The sequence below is a fragment of the Papaver somniferum genome, chromosome 1 (assembly GCF_003573695.1).
Source record: "Papaver somniferum cultivar HN1 chromosome 1, ASM357369v1, whole genome shotgun sequence".
NCBI classification, from domain to species: domain Eukaryota; kingdom Viridiplantae; phylum Streptophyta; class Magnoliopsida; order Ranunculales; family Papaveraceae; genus Papaver; species Papaver somniferum.
In genome coordinates this window covers 9,061,134-9,080,420 of record NC_039358.1, presented here as the reverse complement: position 1 = coordinate 9,080,420, position 19,287 = coordinate 9,061,134, and the positions used below count along the sequence as shown (strand labels likewise).

At 36.0% G+C, this 19,287-nt stretch overlaps 3 protein-coding genes across 3 annotated transcripts; 2 read left to right on the top strand and 1 right to left on the bottom strand.

Annotated features, from left to right (window-relative positions):
• Positions 1–6,049: 6,049 nt before the first annotated feature.
• On the bottom strand, positions 6,050–10,439 carry LOC113278894 (pentatricopeptide repeat-containing protein At3g48810-like). The gene is made up of 2 exons (XM_026527621.1): positions 7,561–10,439; positions 6,050–6,488 (listed from the first exon to the last, which is right to left on the bottom strand). Exon 1 carries the CDS (start codon positions 10,360–10,362, stop codon positions 8,341–8,343), a length of 2,022 nt encoding a protein of 673 aa, XP_026383406.1. The 5' UTR covers positions 10,363–10,439; the 3' UTR covers positions 6,050–6,488; positions 7,561–8,340.
• A 186-nt stretch (positions 10,440–10,625) lies between these two features.
• Positions 10,626–13,655, top strand: LOC113278902 (release factor glutamine methyltransferase-like). Its single transcript, XM_026527625.1, has 3 exons — positions 10,626–11,418; positions 12,197–12,442; positions 13,200–13,655. The coding sequence occupies exons 1-3, from the start codon at positions 10,672–10,674 to the stop codon at positions 13,329–13,331; spliced, it is 1,125 nt and encodes a 374-aa protein (XP_026383410.1). The 5' UTR covers positions 10,626–10,671; the 3' UTR covers positions 13,332–13,655.
• Positions 13,656–17,055: 3,400 nt separating this feature from the next.
• LOC113340182 lies at positions 17,056–18,486 on the top strand. The gene is made up of 3 exons (XM_026585642.1): positions 17,056–17,698; positions 17,784–17,905; positions 18,040–18,486. The coding sequence occupies exons 1-3, from the start codon at positions 17,056–17,058 to the stop codon at positions 18,484–18,486; spliced, it is 1,212 nt and encodes a 403-aa protein (XP_026441427.1).
• Positions 18,487–19,287: the final 801 nt, after the last annotated feature.

Genomic DNA, 19,287 nt, shown 5'->3' with positions numbered 1-19,287 from the left:
TGAATACTTTCATATCAACCATATTCATCTTAACCATAACTAGTTCAAATGATTCAAATGAACCTAGTTTTGGAGTTGTTCAATTATTTATATTCTCATAGAAGTATACAAGGCACAATTGAAGCAAAATCAATTTTGATTCACTCGAATCAATTCATGAACATTATAGCCACGATTTGAAAAAAATTGCATTCCGTATTATATATAAATGTATTAGTTCATGAAGAACTCGATTTTAGAACATAACCCACTCAAGTATGCAAACGGGTATGCATACCTAAGTAGCCGAACTTGGACTGTGTTCAGCAGTATGCAAACGGGTACGCATATTGTCGTACACTTCCAAACTTCAGTTGAATTCCGTATGCGTACATGTACGCATACTATAGTACCCAGACTTCAACTGACTTTGCCAGTACGCATACAAGTATGCATACTTTATCTCCCGGACTTTACCTGACCTCGCCAGTTTGCCTACGGGTATGCATACCGTATTCCGGTCTTGGATCAACACATATGAAAGTACGCATATTGTGCACATAATCCAATCATGGTTAAGTGTTCTAAACTCCCATTTTAATCATTGAAACATTCTTAGAAGACGAAAATATCTTTCTCAAACAAACTATTGGCTTCAAACCAATTTTCAAGTGATCGAATGATCAATACGAAATATTCCGAGTCTATATCAAATAAATGTCTTACACAAATCATGTAAGATGTTACAAGGCGATTTTCACATGATCATCTTTTGACTTTCGTCAAGATTATAAGATGAACTTGGTTAAAGTGAAAGCTTACCAATACATATTTCGAGAAATATGTAAGCGAGTTAAACTCAGCTCGAAATATCAAATGTGTATAATTGAAGTCTACATAGCTATACGAATTTTGTCTCAAATAGGAGATAAAGTAGATAGACTTTTGAGTGATATATGAGTTCAAGTCTCCACATACCTTTTATTGATGAAGTTCCACAAGATCCCCTTAGTAGTTCTTCATCTTCAATCGATGAACGCCGTGAAGTCTAATGCTCAACTGCACTTTTTATCCTAATCCAAGACTTAGCTATAAGTAAACTAGAAATCAAGACTTATAGTTTTGACAACTAAACTTGACAAACAATATTGAGATAGAAACACTTGCGAGTTCGAATGAGCAGTGCTCTAACAACATTTGGAGAACTTCCATATCAGATATGTGAAGACTGAATTGTACTATTTTACTCACTATCTTACCATTCTATATGTTGAGACTATGCCGTATGACTTCTAGTAGAACTACAAAGAATAAATTTCGAGTCAAGCATGTCTTGTTAAAAGTTTCGAAATATGATTCTATCAAAGATGTACAACGGTCCTTAAAAATATTAGTTTGAAACAACTATTTTATTGTTTGAGAATTAATTTGTTGATCAATTGAAATCACTTATAAATCGCCCATATAAGTGATTTTATCATTTGGGAATGTTTCAAACATCATAAGAATTTTTTTTAATGAAATTCTAATATTTATTCTCAGGGTAGATTGGAAAATAACATCGCAAATCATAGACGTATGAGTTTCAGAAATGGAGGTTAATTGGCGAAGTAGTTCTCAAACCTTAAATTTAGTTGGGGACAGTTCTCGAACCCGGTTCGTAAACCGTGGCGAACTAAATTTTTATGTTCGTATTAAAAGGCTAGTAGTTAGCAAACCCGGTTGATGAACCATAGCATCCTGATTCATGAACAATTGATCACTTAAACACTTATGTGTGTGCATCATGACTAAATTATTAGGTGTTTAAATGAGCATCAATTTGCTTATTTTCCATATGTACTTACCAAACAGAACAACCATTATACACGGTTCTGTAATCGGACCATAATGTATATACTTCTATTGTATTTTCAAGACTAATTCTCGCATGTTTAGCTGAAACCCTTACTAGTGTTTCATCTAAATAGAGAAAGTGTTTGCTTAATTCTCAAGTTATCTTAGCTTGAGTTCTAAGCAACCCAGCTTAATCTTGAAAAACTATAAATAGAGATGCTCTTTCAACTGGAAAATTTAATCCTTGACACTTTGTGTCCTACTTGACTGCTAGAGTCGTCCTCTATTGACCCAGGTTTTCTCTAAGAAACATAATTAAGTCTACCACTGAAAGATTTCTATTTGCGGATTCGTGAATCCAGGTATGAATATATTTACCTTGATAGTTCGTGTATCCTGATCTTTCTTTTCTGTTATCGAGATTCTCGTAATCTATTTCGGAAAGATAGATAGAAATTGCAAAGTTCTGTTCGTATCAGACTTTGTGATTCCTTGAGATAGATATCTGAAAATTGATCTTAAGTGATTTTTTAAAGATTTTTCTCGAGATGTAGTAAAAGATCCAAGCTTCTTATTTAAGTGAGTGTAAGTGTTTGGGATTGTGAGGTTTGCTAGCTTTGTCTATTACGAACATATTTTCAAGCCTTGATCTTTGATCTAAACATAAATCAAATAGGTTTATTTGTTAGTGGCATATTGGTATCAAAAGTCTTCACTTAGGTAGAAGCAACTCTTAGGATGTAAAGGACGTCAGCTAAGGGAATCAATTGCGTAGATCCTTGCGAGGTTCAAGAAAAGTAAGGAGCGTCATTGTAACTGAATAGCTTGGAGGGTGGATTCGGTCTCAACTACATTCCAGTCTGATAGTATGCTAGTGTCTGTAGCGGCTTAATACAGATTGGTGTCAAATATAAACGAGGTCCCTGGTTTTTTTTTGCAGTTGCGGTTTCTTCGTTAAAAAAACTTCTGGTGTCTTTTGTTTTTCTTTTTCCGCATTATATTATTTCTATTTATAATTGGATTTATGCAAGTTGTACGCATTCAATCTTAGTAGGTACGTCAATTTAATTGTGATCGATTACGAGACTCGTTTCTTGTAGAATTTGTATCATGAAAGATAGATAACAAGTTTCATTACTTCACCTAATTCTGATTGGATTATTTGGATACGACTAGATTGATCTTGGATATTTATTTTTGTCATCGTCCAAGTACTCTTCTTAACAATCAGGTTCACAGACTTCTTGTCTATATACATACTGATTGAGAAGAGAAACAGATCTAAACTCTACATACATATTGTCAAGGATCATTAAGTTGGTCTACCTGAAATTGTATTAGGTTTTGTCCATATAGGTTGTCGAACGAAAAAGTTGGTGGTGTACTTGGTACCCATGAGTTTTCAAAGTCTATAAAGATAAACCAACGTGTTGGATCCAAACCAATCAAGTATTCACGAAGTATAATCACAAAGATTAGAAACCAATAAGAAATATTTTTTTATTCAAATCCTCGGTCTTCAATGTACCTACTCAAATATCCTGATTCCCTTATGGACAATTACGCTCAAAACGGAATATGTTAACAGTGGATGATCACAAGCCTATCTTCAGATTTAAAAACAGATTTGAACTTTGTCTATCCATGGAATAGCGAGTGACCTTATATCATAAGAGAAGGATCATATAATAAACAAACTATAATATTAAGGTCCAGCTGTCGTTAGTCAGTCAAATCAATAACCGAACACTAAAATAACAATATTATTCAAGTTTCCTACCAACGGTACTCCTAAACGCTTATTGATCCCACAGATGTATTTAAAGAGCGGACGTAAGAGATTTCGCCTAATTGGGTTACTAAGTAAGTATTATGAATAATACTACTAGTCGGCTATCATACTGACTACAAAATGAAATGCGTGTCTCGGGATAAATTTGTAAGATAAAAAAATTTCATTATTTATAGAACAAAGTAGTTTGGACACCAAAGATTTTCCATAAACGGATATTAAAAGATATGCAATGAATAAAAATTCTCGGTTTTGTCTAATTTCAACCAGTATCCATAGATTTGCTTTATTTACTAAGAAAGCATAGACATATAAATTCGAAAACTAAATAAAAGATTCTCAACTATTTTGGTTCGGGATCTCACGTAGAGTATCAAAGCATATATTTAAACAATAAATACATATGATTTTAAAACATGTTAAAATATTCATAATGTTGACATTGTGAACTTTCCTAAATAACAACTCTTATTCAGATATCTATGTAAACCCTAAAGTGTATATATAAACCGGAAATACAATTGTTATTAGGGATCCGTCCTGCAAGTGATACCCAAGATAAGGATCGGTCCTGCTAGAGCCTAGAGATACCGAAATAGGGATCTTTTAATTATGAAACAAGTTTTCTCAAGTCTACTTCCTTAAACTCATGTAATTAAACACAGTTATCTAGGCATAAAATCAATCCAAAGTTCAACATAAAATTTAGTAAATAATTATAAGGATGTCTCATATATGAAGTTCAAAAGGTAAACATTATACTTCATACTCCAAATACCAAAGTTGTGGCACAACTTATATATTCTTCCTTGATACGTTGACCATACTATAATGGTTAGGTCATTATTACTAGAGATGGATATATATAAAAATTCGTATGTCATGTTTTCAATATAAACGAGTTTAAAACAACATAGATAGAAATGGAAAGAATTCAAGTATGTTATAAATTAAGATGACTTTTCATGAAAATATTCAATATCGTTGACTTAATGAAAAGTCATCATAGTCGTAATTCAGTATCTTACAATCAAAAAAGAATAATTAACTCATAATTAAGCAAGATTCTAAATAAGATTCCTAACTAAAAAGTTTTATCGTTTAAAAAGAAATATAGTTGAGGGGAATTAGAAGATTCTACGTATACAAATTGCCATTTAAAAAGAAACATTGTTAAAGGGAATTAGAAGGTTCCACATGAAGATGACATCCCACAAATTTGTCGTTTTAAAAGAAACATGGTAGGGAAATTAGAAGGTTCCACATAAAGGGGACACCTCACAAATTAGGGAACACTTACCATAACAGTCGACATAGTTTTTCAATGCGGATTATTGCAGTCGACATGATTTTAGTATTTTACGGTGGCTTACTATGCCGACTATTACTGTAACGTATCCCTCAATTTATTAGGATATCTCTTCTGATATGGATTCTATTAGATAAATGACGCCATTTTGTCTTATCCAATAGCTCCCATTTAATCCACAACCTCCATTAAACGAGGCAAAAAAAAGAGGGAAATGATGATTAAAAAGAATGGTTGATACGGGAAGATTTTAGAGTTTAGTAAAAACGAAAGTTATTTCCAAGGAAACAAAACTAACTTTGGAAGTCAATTTTGAATTATGGTTTTACATTTATTATTAGTTGCATAATCCACAGAGGATATATATGATCTGAAATGGAAACTATTTTGGAATGATTTTCAGAGATGTAAATTTTTGAAAATAATTTGGTTACCAAGAATGACAAGAGATTCCCATCAATTTCTTTCCTAAACAACATTTTCTTCGCATTGGCTGAACCGTATTTAATAAAAACTGTGTGCAAAGCCGAACTTCACTTCTCACCTATGGCTTCATTCCTTGCAAGAGTCTCCTCCATGGCTGTTCTTGTTTTCATTATGTTTCTAACATCTCATCAAACTCTATCAAAGAAATTCGTTAATGCAGACGAGAAATTATTCAGAGAATTATGCAGCAAAGCCAAAGACGAAGGAACGTGCATTCAGTGTGTCAAAGGCGATAAACGGAGTGCAGATGTGGATGCAATCGGGATAGCTATCATTCTAATGGACTGCAAATTTTCATGGCGCCTACTTGGTGCAAAATTTTACTGTATTAGCTTCTAAAGCTACAGCCGAACGTGTAAAGAACAGCCTGCTGGAGTGTAAAGACCTGATGTCTGCTGTACAAGATTTCAAGTCTGTGAAAGATTGTCTTTACCATCAAGATTACTTCGGTGGATATTTAGGCATGTCCATGTACACACAATATGGTACCTTATGCCGTTCAACACATGTCATAGATGAGCTTGGACCAGAAAATGTGCCATGGCAAGTGTTTGACGGGATTACTATGTGGGTGAATCTTTCTGAGGCTGCTCTAACCATTATCGAACCATACTACCAACCCAGCTAGTTATGTACAAAAATATTGATTTATGTTCCAAATAAAAAAAATATGGATTGATATGGTTGAATTGTTCCTATATAAATTGTTTCAAAAGAAAATCGTACCGGCTGGCCATATTGTTTCTGTACTCTTTTCTCTGCAAATGTCTGAGGAACTGAGGGGCTCTAAAATGCAATCTGAGACGGTGATCGCCACCTTTTCTTTAACATCTTGATAAAATCTGCAATCCCACAGAAGGTAATATGTGGAGGAAAACATACATCTGTAAGCTCAGCTTGAAATTTTAGGCGGCGGTATAGGTGGTGACAAATGGAGAATCGTGATCCCGCCCACGAACCTTGCAAGTGGTTTCCCTTATCGGGACAAGATCCTAGTTGCACACTGCAGAGCAGGTTACAAAGAATGATGCCCAGAGTTTTTAAGATAATGCAGCTGTAACGCACAGATTTACCATCTTTGATTATCTGCAGATTCAAAAGGCATGACTTTAGTGAACTGACTGAGAAATTGCAAAATAGCAAATGAATACGCCTAACCAAATGAAGAAGAACAAAAATGCTGGATCCATTTATATAGAGGCAAACATAGAACTAGTACCCTGGAAATAATCAGAACAAAAAGAAGTAAAGAAACCAACGCCACCTAGCTAAATACTGAACATACACTGTCAACAGTTAAAGTGACAGTCGAGATGATGTTCTAGAAAAACATCTTAACCCCCACCCACGGATTCAGGTGAATTTCATTATTAAGTAGAGAACATAGGTAACAGTGAAAATTTTGTCAAAGCCTGTAAAAAGAAGGGAGATAGACATAAAGGTTCTTTAAACAAAGAACACAAACCCGCTACTGGTGGCTATGGCAAGGGAGATAGCCTAGCAGGAGAAGAACTTCCTGTGGGAAGAAAATAGCATAATTCCATTATGAGGACTCCGACCAGATGTAACACCAGTTGGCAAGGCTAAGCTCCCTTTGACATAACAGAGAAGTTCCTAAGAATTGCTGTGACTTGATAGTGAGATAACACTCTGTATATGAGAATAAAATAATTTACATTGTAGTCAGGCAGAGCTACCATAAAGCAAATGGTTTTGGATCTCTAGATACCTAAGATAGATCTTGAGAACCCATATTCCACTAGGGGCACAAAGGGTCCTTAAGTGTGGCATAGAGGAGGAGGATACTCAAAATTTCCCACAGAGTGAGAATGTAACAAATACGAGAGCAAGTACCAAAAATTCCATTGAAGCACCAGTAGTTGAGCAATTTCTATGTTTAAAAATAGTCATTACGATTGTTTGTATAGGAAATGATGTTGTCATATGTAGTATCAGAGGCTATGTACGACTCAAAAGGGAGACACTGCTAATTCATTTTGTACCTCATTTAAAGAAATTAGTAATCATATTTCTTGATAGAGGGCCAACCAATTCTAAGCAAATATTGGGTGATCTGTAGTTACTAGATGTAACCTGTCATTTGGTTCGGGAAGGTAAATGGAAAGGGATTTGGAAGAAAGTACATGGTCTAACTTACCAAGCACAGCATCTCCTGGAGGTGTTGATTGTAGCTGTGAGATGATGATGTTGAAGCTGCACTCTTAATTGACAAAGAAAAACTTTGAAAAGGAACAAGTTGTTCCAGATGCAGTCATTTTCTTTGCTTCTGAAGTTTAGGAGCTTGACGCCAATGAAATAATGTCCTTCGAAGCACAAATAGATGGTGTACAAGCAGCAGGGTCGTTTGGAGAGGAAAGAAGCCGAGCAGGGGAGGCATGTGTTATGTTTACTGAACATCTGAAGTCCAATTTCAGCGCTTGCTTTGAAAAAAATCAGATGCAAGGAACATCGTCTGTGCAAACATCAATCGCATCTTCTCACATATTCCTGATAGTATGTTGGACACTATCCTTCACCCAGAATATTCTCTACCAAGTGAATCAATCCAGAAAACCCCAGTGTGCAGAAAACACTGCGCACTAAAACATTCCAAATTAAGCACTTCACAGAGACCATATATAAGACTTGTGTATGTAATAAGTCGCGGTTGCACCCTTAAGCGGCCATTCTTTCCAGATGCAGTCATTTTCTTTCCTTCTGAAGTATAAGAGCTTGTTGCTGATGAAATAATGACCTCAGAAGCAGAATAGATGGTGTAGAAGCAGCGGAGCAGCTTACCAAGAAAAGACTTGGAGCATGGGAAGCAGGTGTTGTACTTACTGACACATATGAGCTCCAACATGATTTGGAAAAATTCAGATGCACGGGACAATGTCTGTACATTCTCATGTTCTCACAAAACCCGGTACCCTGAGCATTATTCATCACCTAGGATATTCTCCACCAAGGGAATCGATCCGGAAAAGTCCATTGTTTTGAAAACACTGCGGACTAACACATTCCACGTAGCACTATTAGGGGAAAGCCCTTCTTTCAACAACTTATCAAGATATATCATAGCTTCTTCCAAACTACAAATTTCACAGAGACCATATATAAGACTTGTATATGTAACTATGTCGCGGTTGCACCCTTGTTCAGTCATTCCTTCCATCAATTTAAGAGCATCATTAACATTACCTTGCTTGGAGTAGGCATGAATAAAAGTGTTAAAGGTTATTGTGTCAGGATGAATTCCCGTAACAACCATTCTCCCCAAATATTGTGCGGCCTCATCAACCATACCAGCGATGCATAGACCGTAAATCATGGTATTATAAGTTACTAAATTGAAATCGATTCCCCTTGTCATCATGTCCTTAAAAAGCCGGAAAGCTTCTTCATAATTTCCTTCTTTGTTATGACCATCCAGCAGCTCATTGAATGTTGTGGCATTAGGTGAACAGTCAGAGCCATGCTTTTCCATTTCATCAAACACTTCCATGGCCCAATCTACTCTTCTGCTGCTACATAATCCTTTTATGAGTGTGTTAAATGTTACTGTATTTGGAGGGCAACCTTCCAATTTCATATTCTCAATAAGACAGTAGGCTTGGTTGAACATACACCTCCTACAAAGGGCATCCACCATGCAGGTAAACGCCACAGTATTAGGGTGACAACCACATGTTACCATTTTATTCCACATCTTGGCTGCACCATCCAAGTCTCCCGATTTCCCTAACCCATCAATAAGAGTACTATAAGTTCTAACATTTGGAGAGATGCCACTAACCACCATTTGATCAAAAAAAGATAGGGCCATATCAAGATTTCCGTTCCTGCATAAACCCTGAAGCACTGTATTATAGGTCACAACATTTGGATCACAACCTTCTCCAGCCATTCGATCCCACACATCAAGAGCTTCATGTACTGCTTCTTTCTTGAAAAACCCATTCATCAAAGAAGTAAAAGTATGAATGTTAGGTTGGCAACCTCTCACAAACATTTGTGCCAAAACAACAAGAGCCTGATCAACATCCATGGTATTAGAGAGAGCATCTATAATAGTAGTGTATGTGATCACGTTAGGGACAATTTCCCTACTCATCATTTCATCTAACAAAATGAATGCCTCCTTGATATCCAAATGCCTGCAAAACCCATTAATCAAAGCATTATAAGCAGGCACAGTTGGATTAACCCTAGCTACGAGTTCCCTCGCTTCCTTTAACCTTCCAAGCTTGCATAAAGAGGACACAATAGTAGTATAGCTGACATCATCAGGAGAACAACCTTTCTTGGACATTTCCACAAGTAACCCATATGCACCATCAACTCGGTTATTCTTGCACAATGCTTTGAGAAGAATGTTATACGTAAAAACATTAAGCTCCACACCATCTTTCTTCATGTTATTATAAATCGGAATAATCATTTGGAACTTATTCTCGTTAAGCAACGCATCCAAAACATGATTATAAATCTTGACAGTCGGTTTACAATCGAAATCTTGAATTCTATAAAATGTCTTTAAAGCTTGCTCAGCTAAACCAGCTCGCTTATAAGAATCAATAACACTAATAAATATATCTTCAGAACAACTAATTCCTTCTAACTTCATTTGCTGTAATAAGTACTGAATACCATCCAGAAATCCCTGTTCTTGACCTAATTTATCAATCATGGTTTTGTATGTTAAATGAGTGTGTTTAAAATGGGGAACTTCAGCATCCCCACCATTGGCAACAGACTTGAAGTATGCTAATGCTACCAGCATGTCTTTCTCATGATTCAAACGCCTTACAACATGATACTCATTCTGAGGTGGATTACCAATCTTTTCTGTATTCAGAATAATTTTAGGGATTGCTTGCGTTTGTGTATTGAGGAGAAATGATATTTTTTGAGGTTTTCTAACTTTCAGTAGCAGTGAACATCCCTCTCTCAAATGCATATTCAAAACTAGATAACAATAAACTGATTCAGGGTTCAGAGATTCTTACCTGTTCTGTTCCCTTCCCTTCTGCTGCCTATACTCCACACCCTGAGACAACAAAGAAGACGCCCCCCTAGAAAAAGAAGTGGAAAAGTGTCTATGGCCATGACTGGAACGGCCCGTTAAAGTTTTGACCTTCAAGTGGACATGACCGGCCCGTTATAATTTTGACCTTTTTATGTCATCTCATCTATCATCAATTCTAAGGTTTTTCCATTTCTCCATGGAAACTTTGAGTAGAGAGCAGTAAAAAGGAACATTGAACAGATGATTCTAAGTGGATTTCCAAGGTTTATCCGTTGTAGAGTCTCACCATTATATCAGAATTTAAAACAACCAAATAATAATCTTCAAACTGTCTCTCATTCTACTCATCGCCATGGAATTGTTGCATGTATATCTACAATTCCATCAGAACCCATATCTTCAAGCCAGCTTCAAATTCCTCTGTTTTTAAGAGAACCCATTTATTCTGCAACTGTATCAGACTTGGAGAAATGGAAGAATTGGGCAAAAACCCTAGTTTATTCAGTTGGGTCTAAGTTCTTGGAAACTGATAATGGACCTGAAGTTAATACCTTGTGTAGAGAAATTCAATGGTTACTAGAAGATGTGGTAGTTGAAGAGCAAAGGGTTTCAACTGAAGAGAAAGTTGTCAAGTTAAGAACTGAAATGGATCAGCTTTACTTAATTTGGAAACAGAGGATTGAACAAAGAAGACCTTTCCAATACATAGTGGGGTGTGAGCATTGGAGGGATTTGATTTTGTGTGTTCAAGAAGGGGTTTTGATTCCAAGACCTGAGACTGAAAAGATTGTCGAGTTGGTTCAGGAAGTGGTTGCAAAAGATGAGGGTTTAAGAGAGGGTTTGTGGGCTGATTTAGGAACTGGCAGTGGTGCACTTGCTATTGCAATTGGGAAGGTTTTGGGTACTCAAGGAAAGGTCATTGCCACGGATTTGAGTCCAATTGCTGCTTCTGTAGCTGAATTCAATGTCAAGAGGTACGATTTGCAGGTTAGTCGTAGTTAACTGATTCCAGTTTGAATTTTGCTTCGTTGAAAATTTTTGCAGTCTTATTATTTTAGTAATATCAAATGTCTATCTAGAAATTCGAAGAAGGTTTATGTAGTGTTTGTCTATAACATGTACGGATTTGTTTAAAAAATATACTCGGTGTGTTGGTACTTCGAGCATATTGAGGGGAAATAATGAGAGTGTCTGCATGTACTTGTATATCTATGGAGCTTTAGCAATTTATATTACGCTCCGTAAATCAGTAATATAGAGTACTGGTTTGGTTATAAAATTTCCTAGCAATCTCTCTTCATGGGAATGTGGAGACTTATGTTAGAGATCTATGTGTTACAATATACTTCGAGTAAATCCTATGAAGATGGAGACCATTGACACCATGTGCATATCCCTTTCTTTTAGACCAAACAGAAGCCACTATGGTAAGTTTTGAGGTACCCAAATGAGGGAAATCCACATGGGTCTCAAGGACTTCTATGTGGAATAGTCTGGAGGGACCCTCAATATCTGTTCGAACTTCTAAATTATAGACTACTGCTGTTCGAACTTCATGTCAAAATTGTCTCAGTTTGTTTGTTCACCCAAATCATGAAATAATCTTTTTTCTTCTGATGAATGCTCATACATTATCAACAAAAAAGGGATGATGCAGATGGTTTTCTTCTCTATGTATACCCCGAAGCATTTCCATTTTTGCCAAGTGTCATTTTCTTCAAATGAAGCGTCTAAAACATCATCTACGTATAAATGTGCTTTTCAGGATAAAATTGAGATAAGGCAAGGATCTTGGTTGGAGCCGCTGGAGGATGCTAAAGGCAAACTTGCAGGCCTTGTTAGTAATCCGCCGTACATACCAAGTTACCAAATTTTTGGGCTTCAAGCGGAAGTAGGTAAACACGAACCAAGACTTGCACTAGATGGGGGTGAAAATGGCATGGATGATCTTCTTCATCTTTGTGAAGGAGCTGCTTCCATGTTGAAGCCTGGTGGATTCTTTGCTTTCGAGGTACACATCTTTTCTTCAAATATATATACAATTGATCTGTTTCCCCTTGTTTCCATGTTAAAATTTCTGGTGCCCTTCCCCTACTTTCTTCTCGCGAACATGCTTTCTACCAACAAGGACTAGATTAAGATCGCTAATCTATAAATCTGCATTTTAGGTATTGAGTTACTGAGTCTGAACATCAACTGTAATTAGCTACTATATATTCACAAAGACTCTCTTTTAGTCTCTAATGCACTTCATATTTCTGCTACACTCTACAACTATCACTGTCTAAATGTTCATTAGACAATTGAACACCTCAGGATGAATATACAACTACTGCTTAAAGAGAAAACGAAGGATAAATGTCAGTGTTCATTGAGTCTCCATTCTCCTTTAATCTACCAAAATTACCAAGTAGAGATTACGTTTGATTGTCAAGATGTTAGGAGGGTTTTCTTTAATAAAGAGGCCACCAATGTAGGCGTCTATGATATTTTCGGGCAATTAACTCTAGTGTGAAATTCGAGAGTATAAATAAGCAAAACATGGCCAGTGAAATTCGAGAGTTAAAGAACATCTTCCAAGTGATTTTCCTTTTCAGATTATACATGGTCTGTTCTGTATCTAATGTCAGGTTATCACTGAAGTTATTAGTGCATTGCTTAAGACTAATTGAAAGCATTCTTGAGTTTTGTCAGATTAGTTTCCTTGCAATATCAGTACACATTATGCGTGTTCATTAGACTTATTTTGTTCATTTCTAACTTTGCAGACAAATGGTGAAAAACAATCCAAATTTCTTGTAAATTTCATGATGAACCATCCAATAAGCATGTTCCAAGATGTAAGAATAGTAGCTGATTTTGCTGGTATTGAACGTTTTGTAACTGGATTCTGCCAGTAAGAATACTATAACTTTATGTCTGTGTTATTTGCTGTCTAGGTTATAAAGTCACTTGCTTTCATATTATGTGTATCCGGATAGGCTTACACAATTTTAGATTCTTTTGTATTTTTCTCGGTTCCTCTTGAAAGTAGGCACTTACTGTGGGATATTGTGATATGTATACCATTTTCAGTCTTAAGATATAGATTACAGAGAAAATGTTTCAAGCATTTGAAAATTTTGTATTTTCATCTGGAGCAATCTATTGGAGTATAAAAATGTCTGTACAATTTCATAAAGTGTACAGGAAACAGTTGACGGAATCCTTCAACCTCTGAAAAAGTTTTGGGCACTTTGTACTATGGAGCTTGCTTGATTATCATCTTGACACTTATGATTGCTTGAATTTTCCAAAGATGGCAGGTCAAATTGGCATCCTTTGCTATGGGCGATCTATGTTGTGAGGTAATGTACTGCACCGTATATAGAGCCGCTTTTTAAGCATTAAACTAGTGTACATTTGTGGTTAAATTGTTTACCAGCGATTCCGTCAACATACATCTGTCTCGTGTGAGTCTAAAATGTATGTCGTTGGAAAAAAAAGTTACCACCATGAAAAACTTGTCTCCTGATCTAAATTTATTGATGAATAGACCTGAAATACAAATGTCACTTTTGAATTAAATTTGAAATATGCATCGTCAATTCGTCACCCAAATTTTCAACGTGACGCACCTAGTGTGTGAGTAACCCAAAATGCATTGGCAGCCTCAGATTTAAATTTAAAATGCATAGGCATTGGGAACTCAAAAGGAATCTGACTTCCACCTCCTCCCAAAATTCTCATATTCTCCAATAAGTACAGGGAGAATAAACATTTGTTATGCACCATTAAAAGTTAGGATTCCTGCGTTTGAAGTTTTGGGATAGTGTGCTTGGCGCAAGTAGCTCATCTATACATTCAAACAAGGAGTCATCCTAAACTGTTAGTAACCCTGACAAGAGCATCTCCAATGCATAGGGTCAAGATCATCCTATGTGGAGGTATTGTTAGTAACACATTCTTATACGTGGATCATTACTAAATGACAAAAATAAATTAATGTAAATCTTTTTACCTCAAGTTGATCTCCAACCCCCAAGGTATTATCTAATAAGTATTATTTGAATTTAGAGACAAAATAATGATGTGGCTTTAAGACCCAAGGTCATAGAGAAAGTCTTATTTATACTTTCTCTATTACCCCCATTTAGTCATGTCATCTATCTCTACGACCTTGACCCTTGTGTTGGAGATGGAAATTTGGTGCAAAAAGTCTTAAATCCTAGGTGTCATTCAATTTTAAGACCTTTACCCCTTGCTCTAAGAGCTTCCCAAATGTTAGGGGTCAAGGTCTTAAATTGATATGACACGTAGGATTTAAGACTTTGTCTACCAACTTTTCATCTCCAACACTAAGGTGGAGGTCATAAAAGAAGATGACATGTGCATGTGGGGACCAAGTGGGAGTAAAGGAGAAAGTCTTATTTAGACTTTCTTCATGACCCTGGGTCTTAAGTCCACATCATCTTTGTCTCTAAATTTAGACAAAAAATGTTGGACATGACCAATGTAGTCAATTTCGGCCATCTCGGCCGGAATTCCGCCGGAAATTCCGTTTCCGGACCAACGTAACACGAAATGCAACTTTCCGCCGAAACGGAAAATGCCCGGGATGTAACCGAAATTCCGGCCGAGATTGGACATAATAAACCGGAATTCCGGGCGAGAAAATACACAGAAAAATTGGTTCGAGTTAATAAGTTAACATCACTTTCACTGACCGTCAGAGAAAGAAAAAAAACAGAAAGAGATCGAGAGAAGAAAAAAGAGAGGGAGTTAGATCGAGAGAGCAAGATTTCCAGCGAGAGAAGTAGATATAGATCGAATAGAGGGTGACTATATCAGAGAAGATATAGAGACTAGAGAGTTTGGTGACTTGGTCGGGTGCTAGAGACAAAGAGTTATCAGGAAGATTAGGTTTTCAATCAGAGAAGATTAGGTTTTCAATCAGAAAACAAGTAAGTAATCCAAACCCTTTCTTTATTTTTGTTAAAATAGACTGCATGATGTTTTTATTGATTATAATCGAAGTTGAGATGATTGATGTTCTTAAATTTAGGGTTTATGTAATTAGGATTTATCTGAAATTGGGAATTGTTGTTCAAAATTAGGATGTTGTTGTTATCTGGATTTCATCATGTAAGTCAGAGACAAGATGTTGTTATATCTGATTGTGTTTAGAAAAATCAATTTAGTCCAAGATGCTTAATATATGATAGTATGATACCAATTTTTGTTTCTGATTGTGTTTAGAAAAATCATTGTACTTGTAGTTGGTAGATGATTGTGAGTCTTGTGACGCCAATGCAGAAGGAGTTGGGAAAGGTGGTGGTTATGGATTCTTCCAATGCATCCAATTCGAACACCTCAAACACTACATGTGGATCAATGATGCCGCAATCCTCTACGCAGACTCAAAATAAAAATCCAACATGGAAATGGGCTAAATTGAAAGACCCTGCATTTCCGAAGAAACTAAGTTGTGTACTTTGTAACAAAGAAATGCGTGGTGGTGGAATTACTAGGCTTAAGGAGCATATCACACAAATCAGGGGGAATGTTTCTTCATGTTTGAAAGCATCGGCTGAAGTTATAAATGAAATTAGACTAGCTGACAATATAAAGAAGTTAAAGAAATCTCACAGGGATGATGTTGATGCTATGTATCAGCGTACAAAATATGATGAGAAGTCTGATGCTGATACTGATGATGAGGACCTTGATGTGCAAGAAGTTGAAAAGGTTTCCAATGTGGGCAGTGCTAGTGGTAGTCAAGAAGTTGTTCAGAGTCATAGGAAGAGAAAATTCAAGAGACAGAGTAATTGTAGGGGTCCAATAGATTCACTCATGCAGACAGACCACCGTAAAAATCAACAAGCCACTCTTGAAAGAAACAGTTCAGCGAAAGAGAAGTTACTGAAAGATGCATGGAAAAGCATTTCAGCTTGGATGACTTAGAATTCCATATCTTTTAATACTGTTCGTTGTCCAAGTTTCCAAGAAATGATATATGCAATTGGTGAATATGGGAAAGGTATATAGTGCTCTCAGTAATCTTTTATTACTTTTGGTTTAATTGTTTTGTTACTTATGCCTTTTTTGTTTCTTCTTTTGATGTTAGCTATGCCCGCGCCATCTTACCATCAGATTCGTACAAATCTTTTCAAGGAGCAGTTAGAAGAAATGAAGAAGTTTGTTGATACATTTAGGGTACATTGGAAGAGGTATGGATGTTCTATTATGTCCGATGGTTGGACAGATGGGAAAAAGCGACATCTTATCAACTTCTTGGTGAATTGTCCGAAAGGGTCAGTTTTCTTGAAGTCCGTGGACGCGTCAGATAGAACCAATGATGCTGATTTCATACGTGAGCTTGTAAAGGAGGTAATTAATGATGTTGGGAAAGAAAATGTGGTTCAGTTCATTACCGATAATGGTTCAAACTTTAAAAAGGCTGGGAAGGATTTAATGCTTGAATACCCAAATCTATTTTGGACTCCTTGTGGTGCTCATTGTGTCCAGTTGATGCTAGAAGAACTTGGTGACAAGCTTACATGAATCAAGACAGCCGTCATTCTAGGTAAAAGACTTGTTACATACATTTATGCTCATTTTCAAGTATTGTGCTTGATGAGGAAGATGACAGGTGGAGACTTACATAGGTCTACAAAGACTAGATTTGCAACTCAGTATTACACACTAGAAAGTCTTCAAAAGTATAAAAATCCTTTACAAATGATGTTTGTGAATGATAGGTGGGCAAAAAGTAGATTTGAAAAAGAAAATGTTGGAATTAATGCCCTTAAAATTGTTACAAGTAGTACATTTTGGGAAGATGTTGATTACTCTTGTAGTGTGTTGAAGCCTTTAGTTAAGGTTGTAAGACTAGTGGATATCAAGCGCAAACCTACGATGCCTTGTTTTTATGATGCAATGAGAATAGCAAGGGATCAATTAGAGAAGAATTTCAGCAAAGATTATGATACTTGGGCTGTAATTAATGCTTGCTTTGAGAAAAGATGGAAGAAAAACTTCAATCATGCTCTACATTGTGCTACATATTATTTGAATCCATCCATATTCTACAATATTGAAACTTATGAAATGGATAGTAATGAAAAGTACATAGAAATCAAAAGGGGACTTCATACAGCAATGGAAAGGCTTATACCCAATGAAGATGAGCTTGATCAAGCTACAAGTGAATTGAGAAAGTATGCTGATGCTGTTGGGATCTTGGGAAGTCCATCTTGCAAAAGAAGAAGAACCAAGGATCAACCTCGTAAGCTTATTTGTTCTGTGAGTTTAAGTTAAATTACATTTCTGTTACATATCTTTTATAACTATTTTCTTTGTATTTATAACAGATGATTGGTGGATTACATTTGGAGGAATCGATGTGCCTAACCTGCAAAAATTTGCAATCAAAGTATTGAGTCTTACTTGTTCTGCTTCCCCATGTGAGCGAAACTGGAGCACATTTCAAAATGTAAGTATTCTAATATTTTGCAATGATTTGTAATATTCTGAATATACATAACAACTGGAGATATGACTGAACTAGGAAACATAACATGCTTGCAGACCCCTATGTTCTCATGAAAACTATCTTTTGTATTTCAGTTGCACTCGAAAAAACGAAATCACATAAAAAAACAGAAGTTGAATGATAGTGTCTTTATCCAATATAATAAGAAATTGCAGCGTCGTTACATAGAAATCCAACAATATAACGACGATGATAAAGCAAATGATCCTATTTTACTGGAGGAGCGTGATGACAATGATGAATGGTTGGATTTACGAAATTTGAATGACTTGGATGTGCTAGGTGATAATGTAAGTTTCAATGATTTGCAAGAGACAGCGGGTGAAGAATGTGAGACAGTTGGTAGTGGAGGTGCTTCTAGTTCTCGAAGCAAGTCTACTTTTCCAACCGACTCGGAGTATGATGGATATGATACCGATGAATTGATGTTGGACACTGAAAAAGGGCTACTCGTTGTTGCTGAGAATGACGGAGTTACTCAAGATGATGATATCTATGATTATTCAAATTATGTTGATTAGCACTGTAATGTTGTTGTTTAAGTAACATTTTAGACCATGAACTGAAGTTTTACTAATTTCTATTTTAAGTACCATTTTAGATATGTTCTGGATTAATTAGTTAAGTTTGAAGTGTTTCCATTTTTGTGTTTTTTTTGTTTGTTTTTTGTTGGATTGATCGTATTTCATTATATCATAACATATGTAGAAATTATATACATAAAAGTTGGAACCGAGATTACACCGAGATTTGGAAACGGAATCTCCCCGAGACAACGTTGTACCAGTGTCTCGCTCGGAACCGAGACAAATCGGAATCCGAGATCGACTACATTGGACATGACCTTGAAGATTGGAGATGGAATTTAGGTAAAAAGTCTTACCTTTATTATTTTTTGTCATGTAATGAAAGACCCACCACTAAAAGATCTTAATAAGACCTCCACATAGGATTACCTTGACCCCAAACATTGGAGATGCTCTAAGAGACCTTGTGAAGTTAAATCTCTTCATCGATGGTATTCATTTCTCCATATTTGCTTTACCCACTAATTAATCATCTTCATCGTGTGTGTTTTTTGGATTAAAACTACATTTGGCTTTACTTTTTTTATCAAGTCTCCAAGTGCATCCATTTATTTTCAGTTGCAGTTAGACCTCTCATGATCCATACCAGCACCCTAATATCCATTACAACCATCAAGGCCAAGTTTACAACATCTTCATAAACTTCACTTCTCTCTCATTTTCTTCCATCGTTTTTTCAGTTGTTTTTTCTACTTCGATTGGGACAAAATTGGGCAAAATTTTTGCATCAGTTAG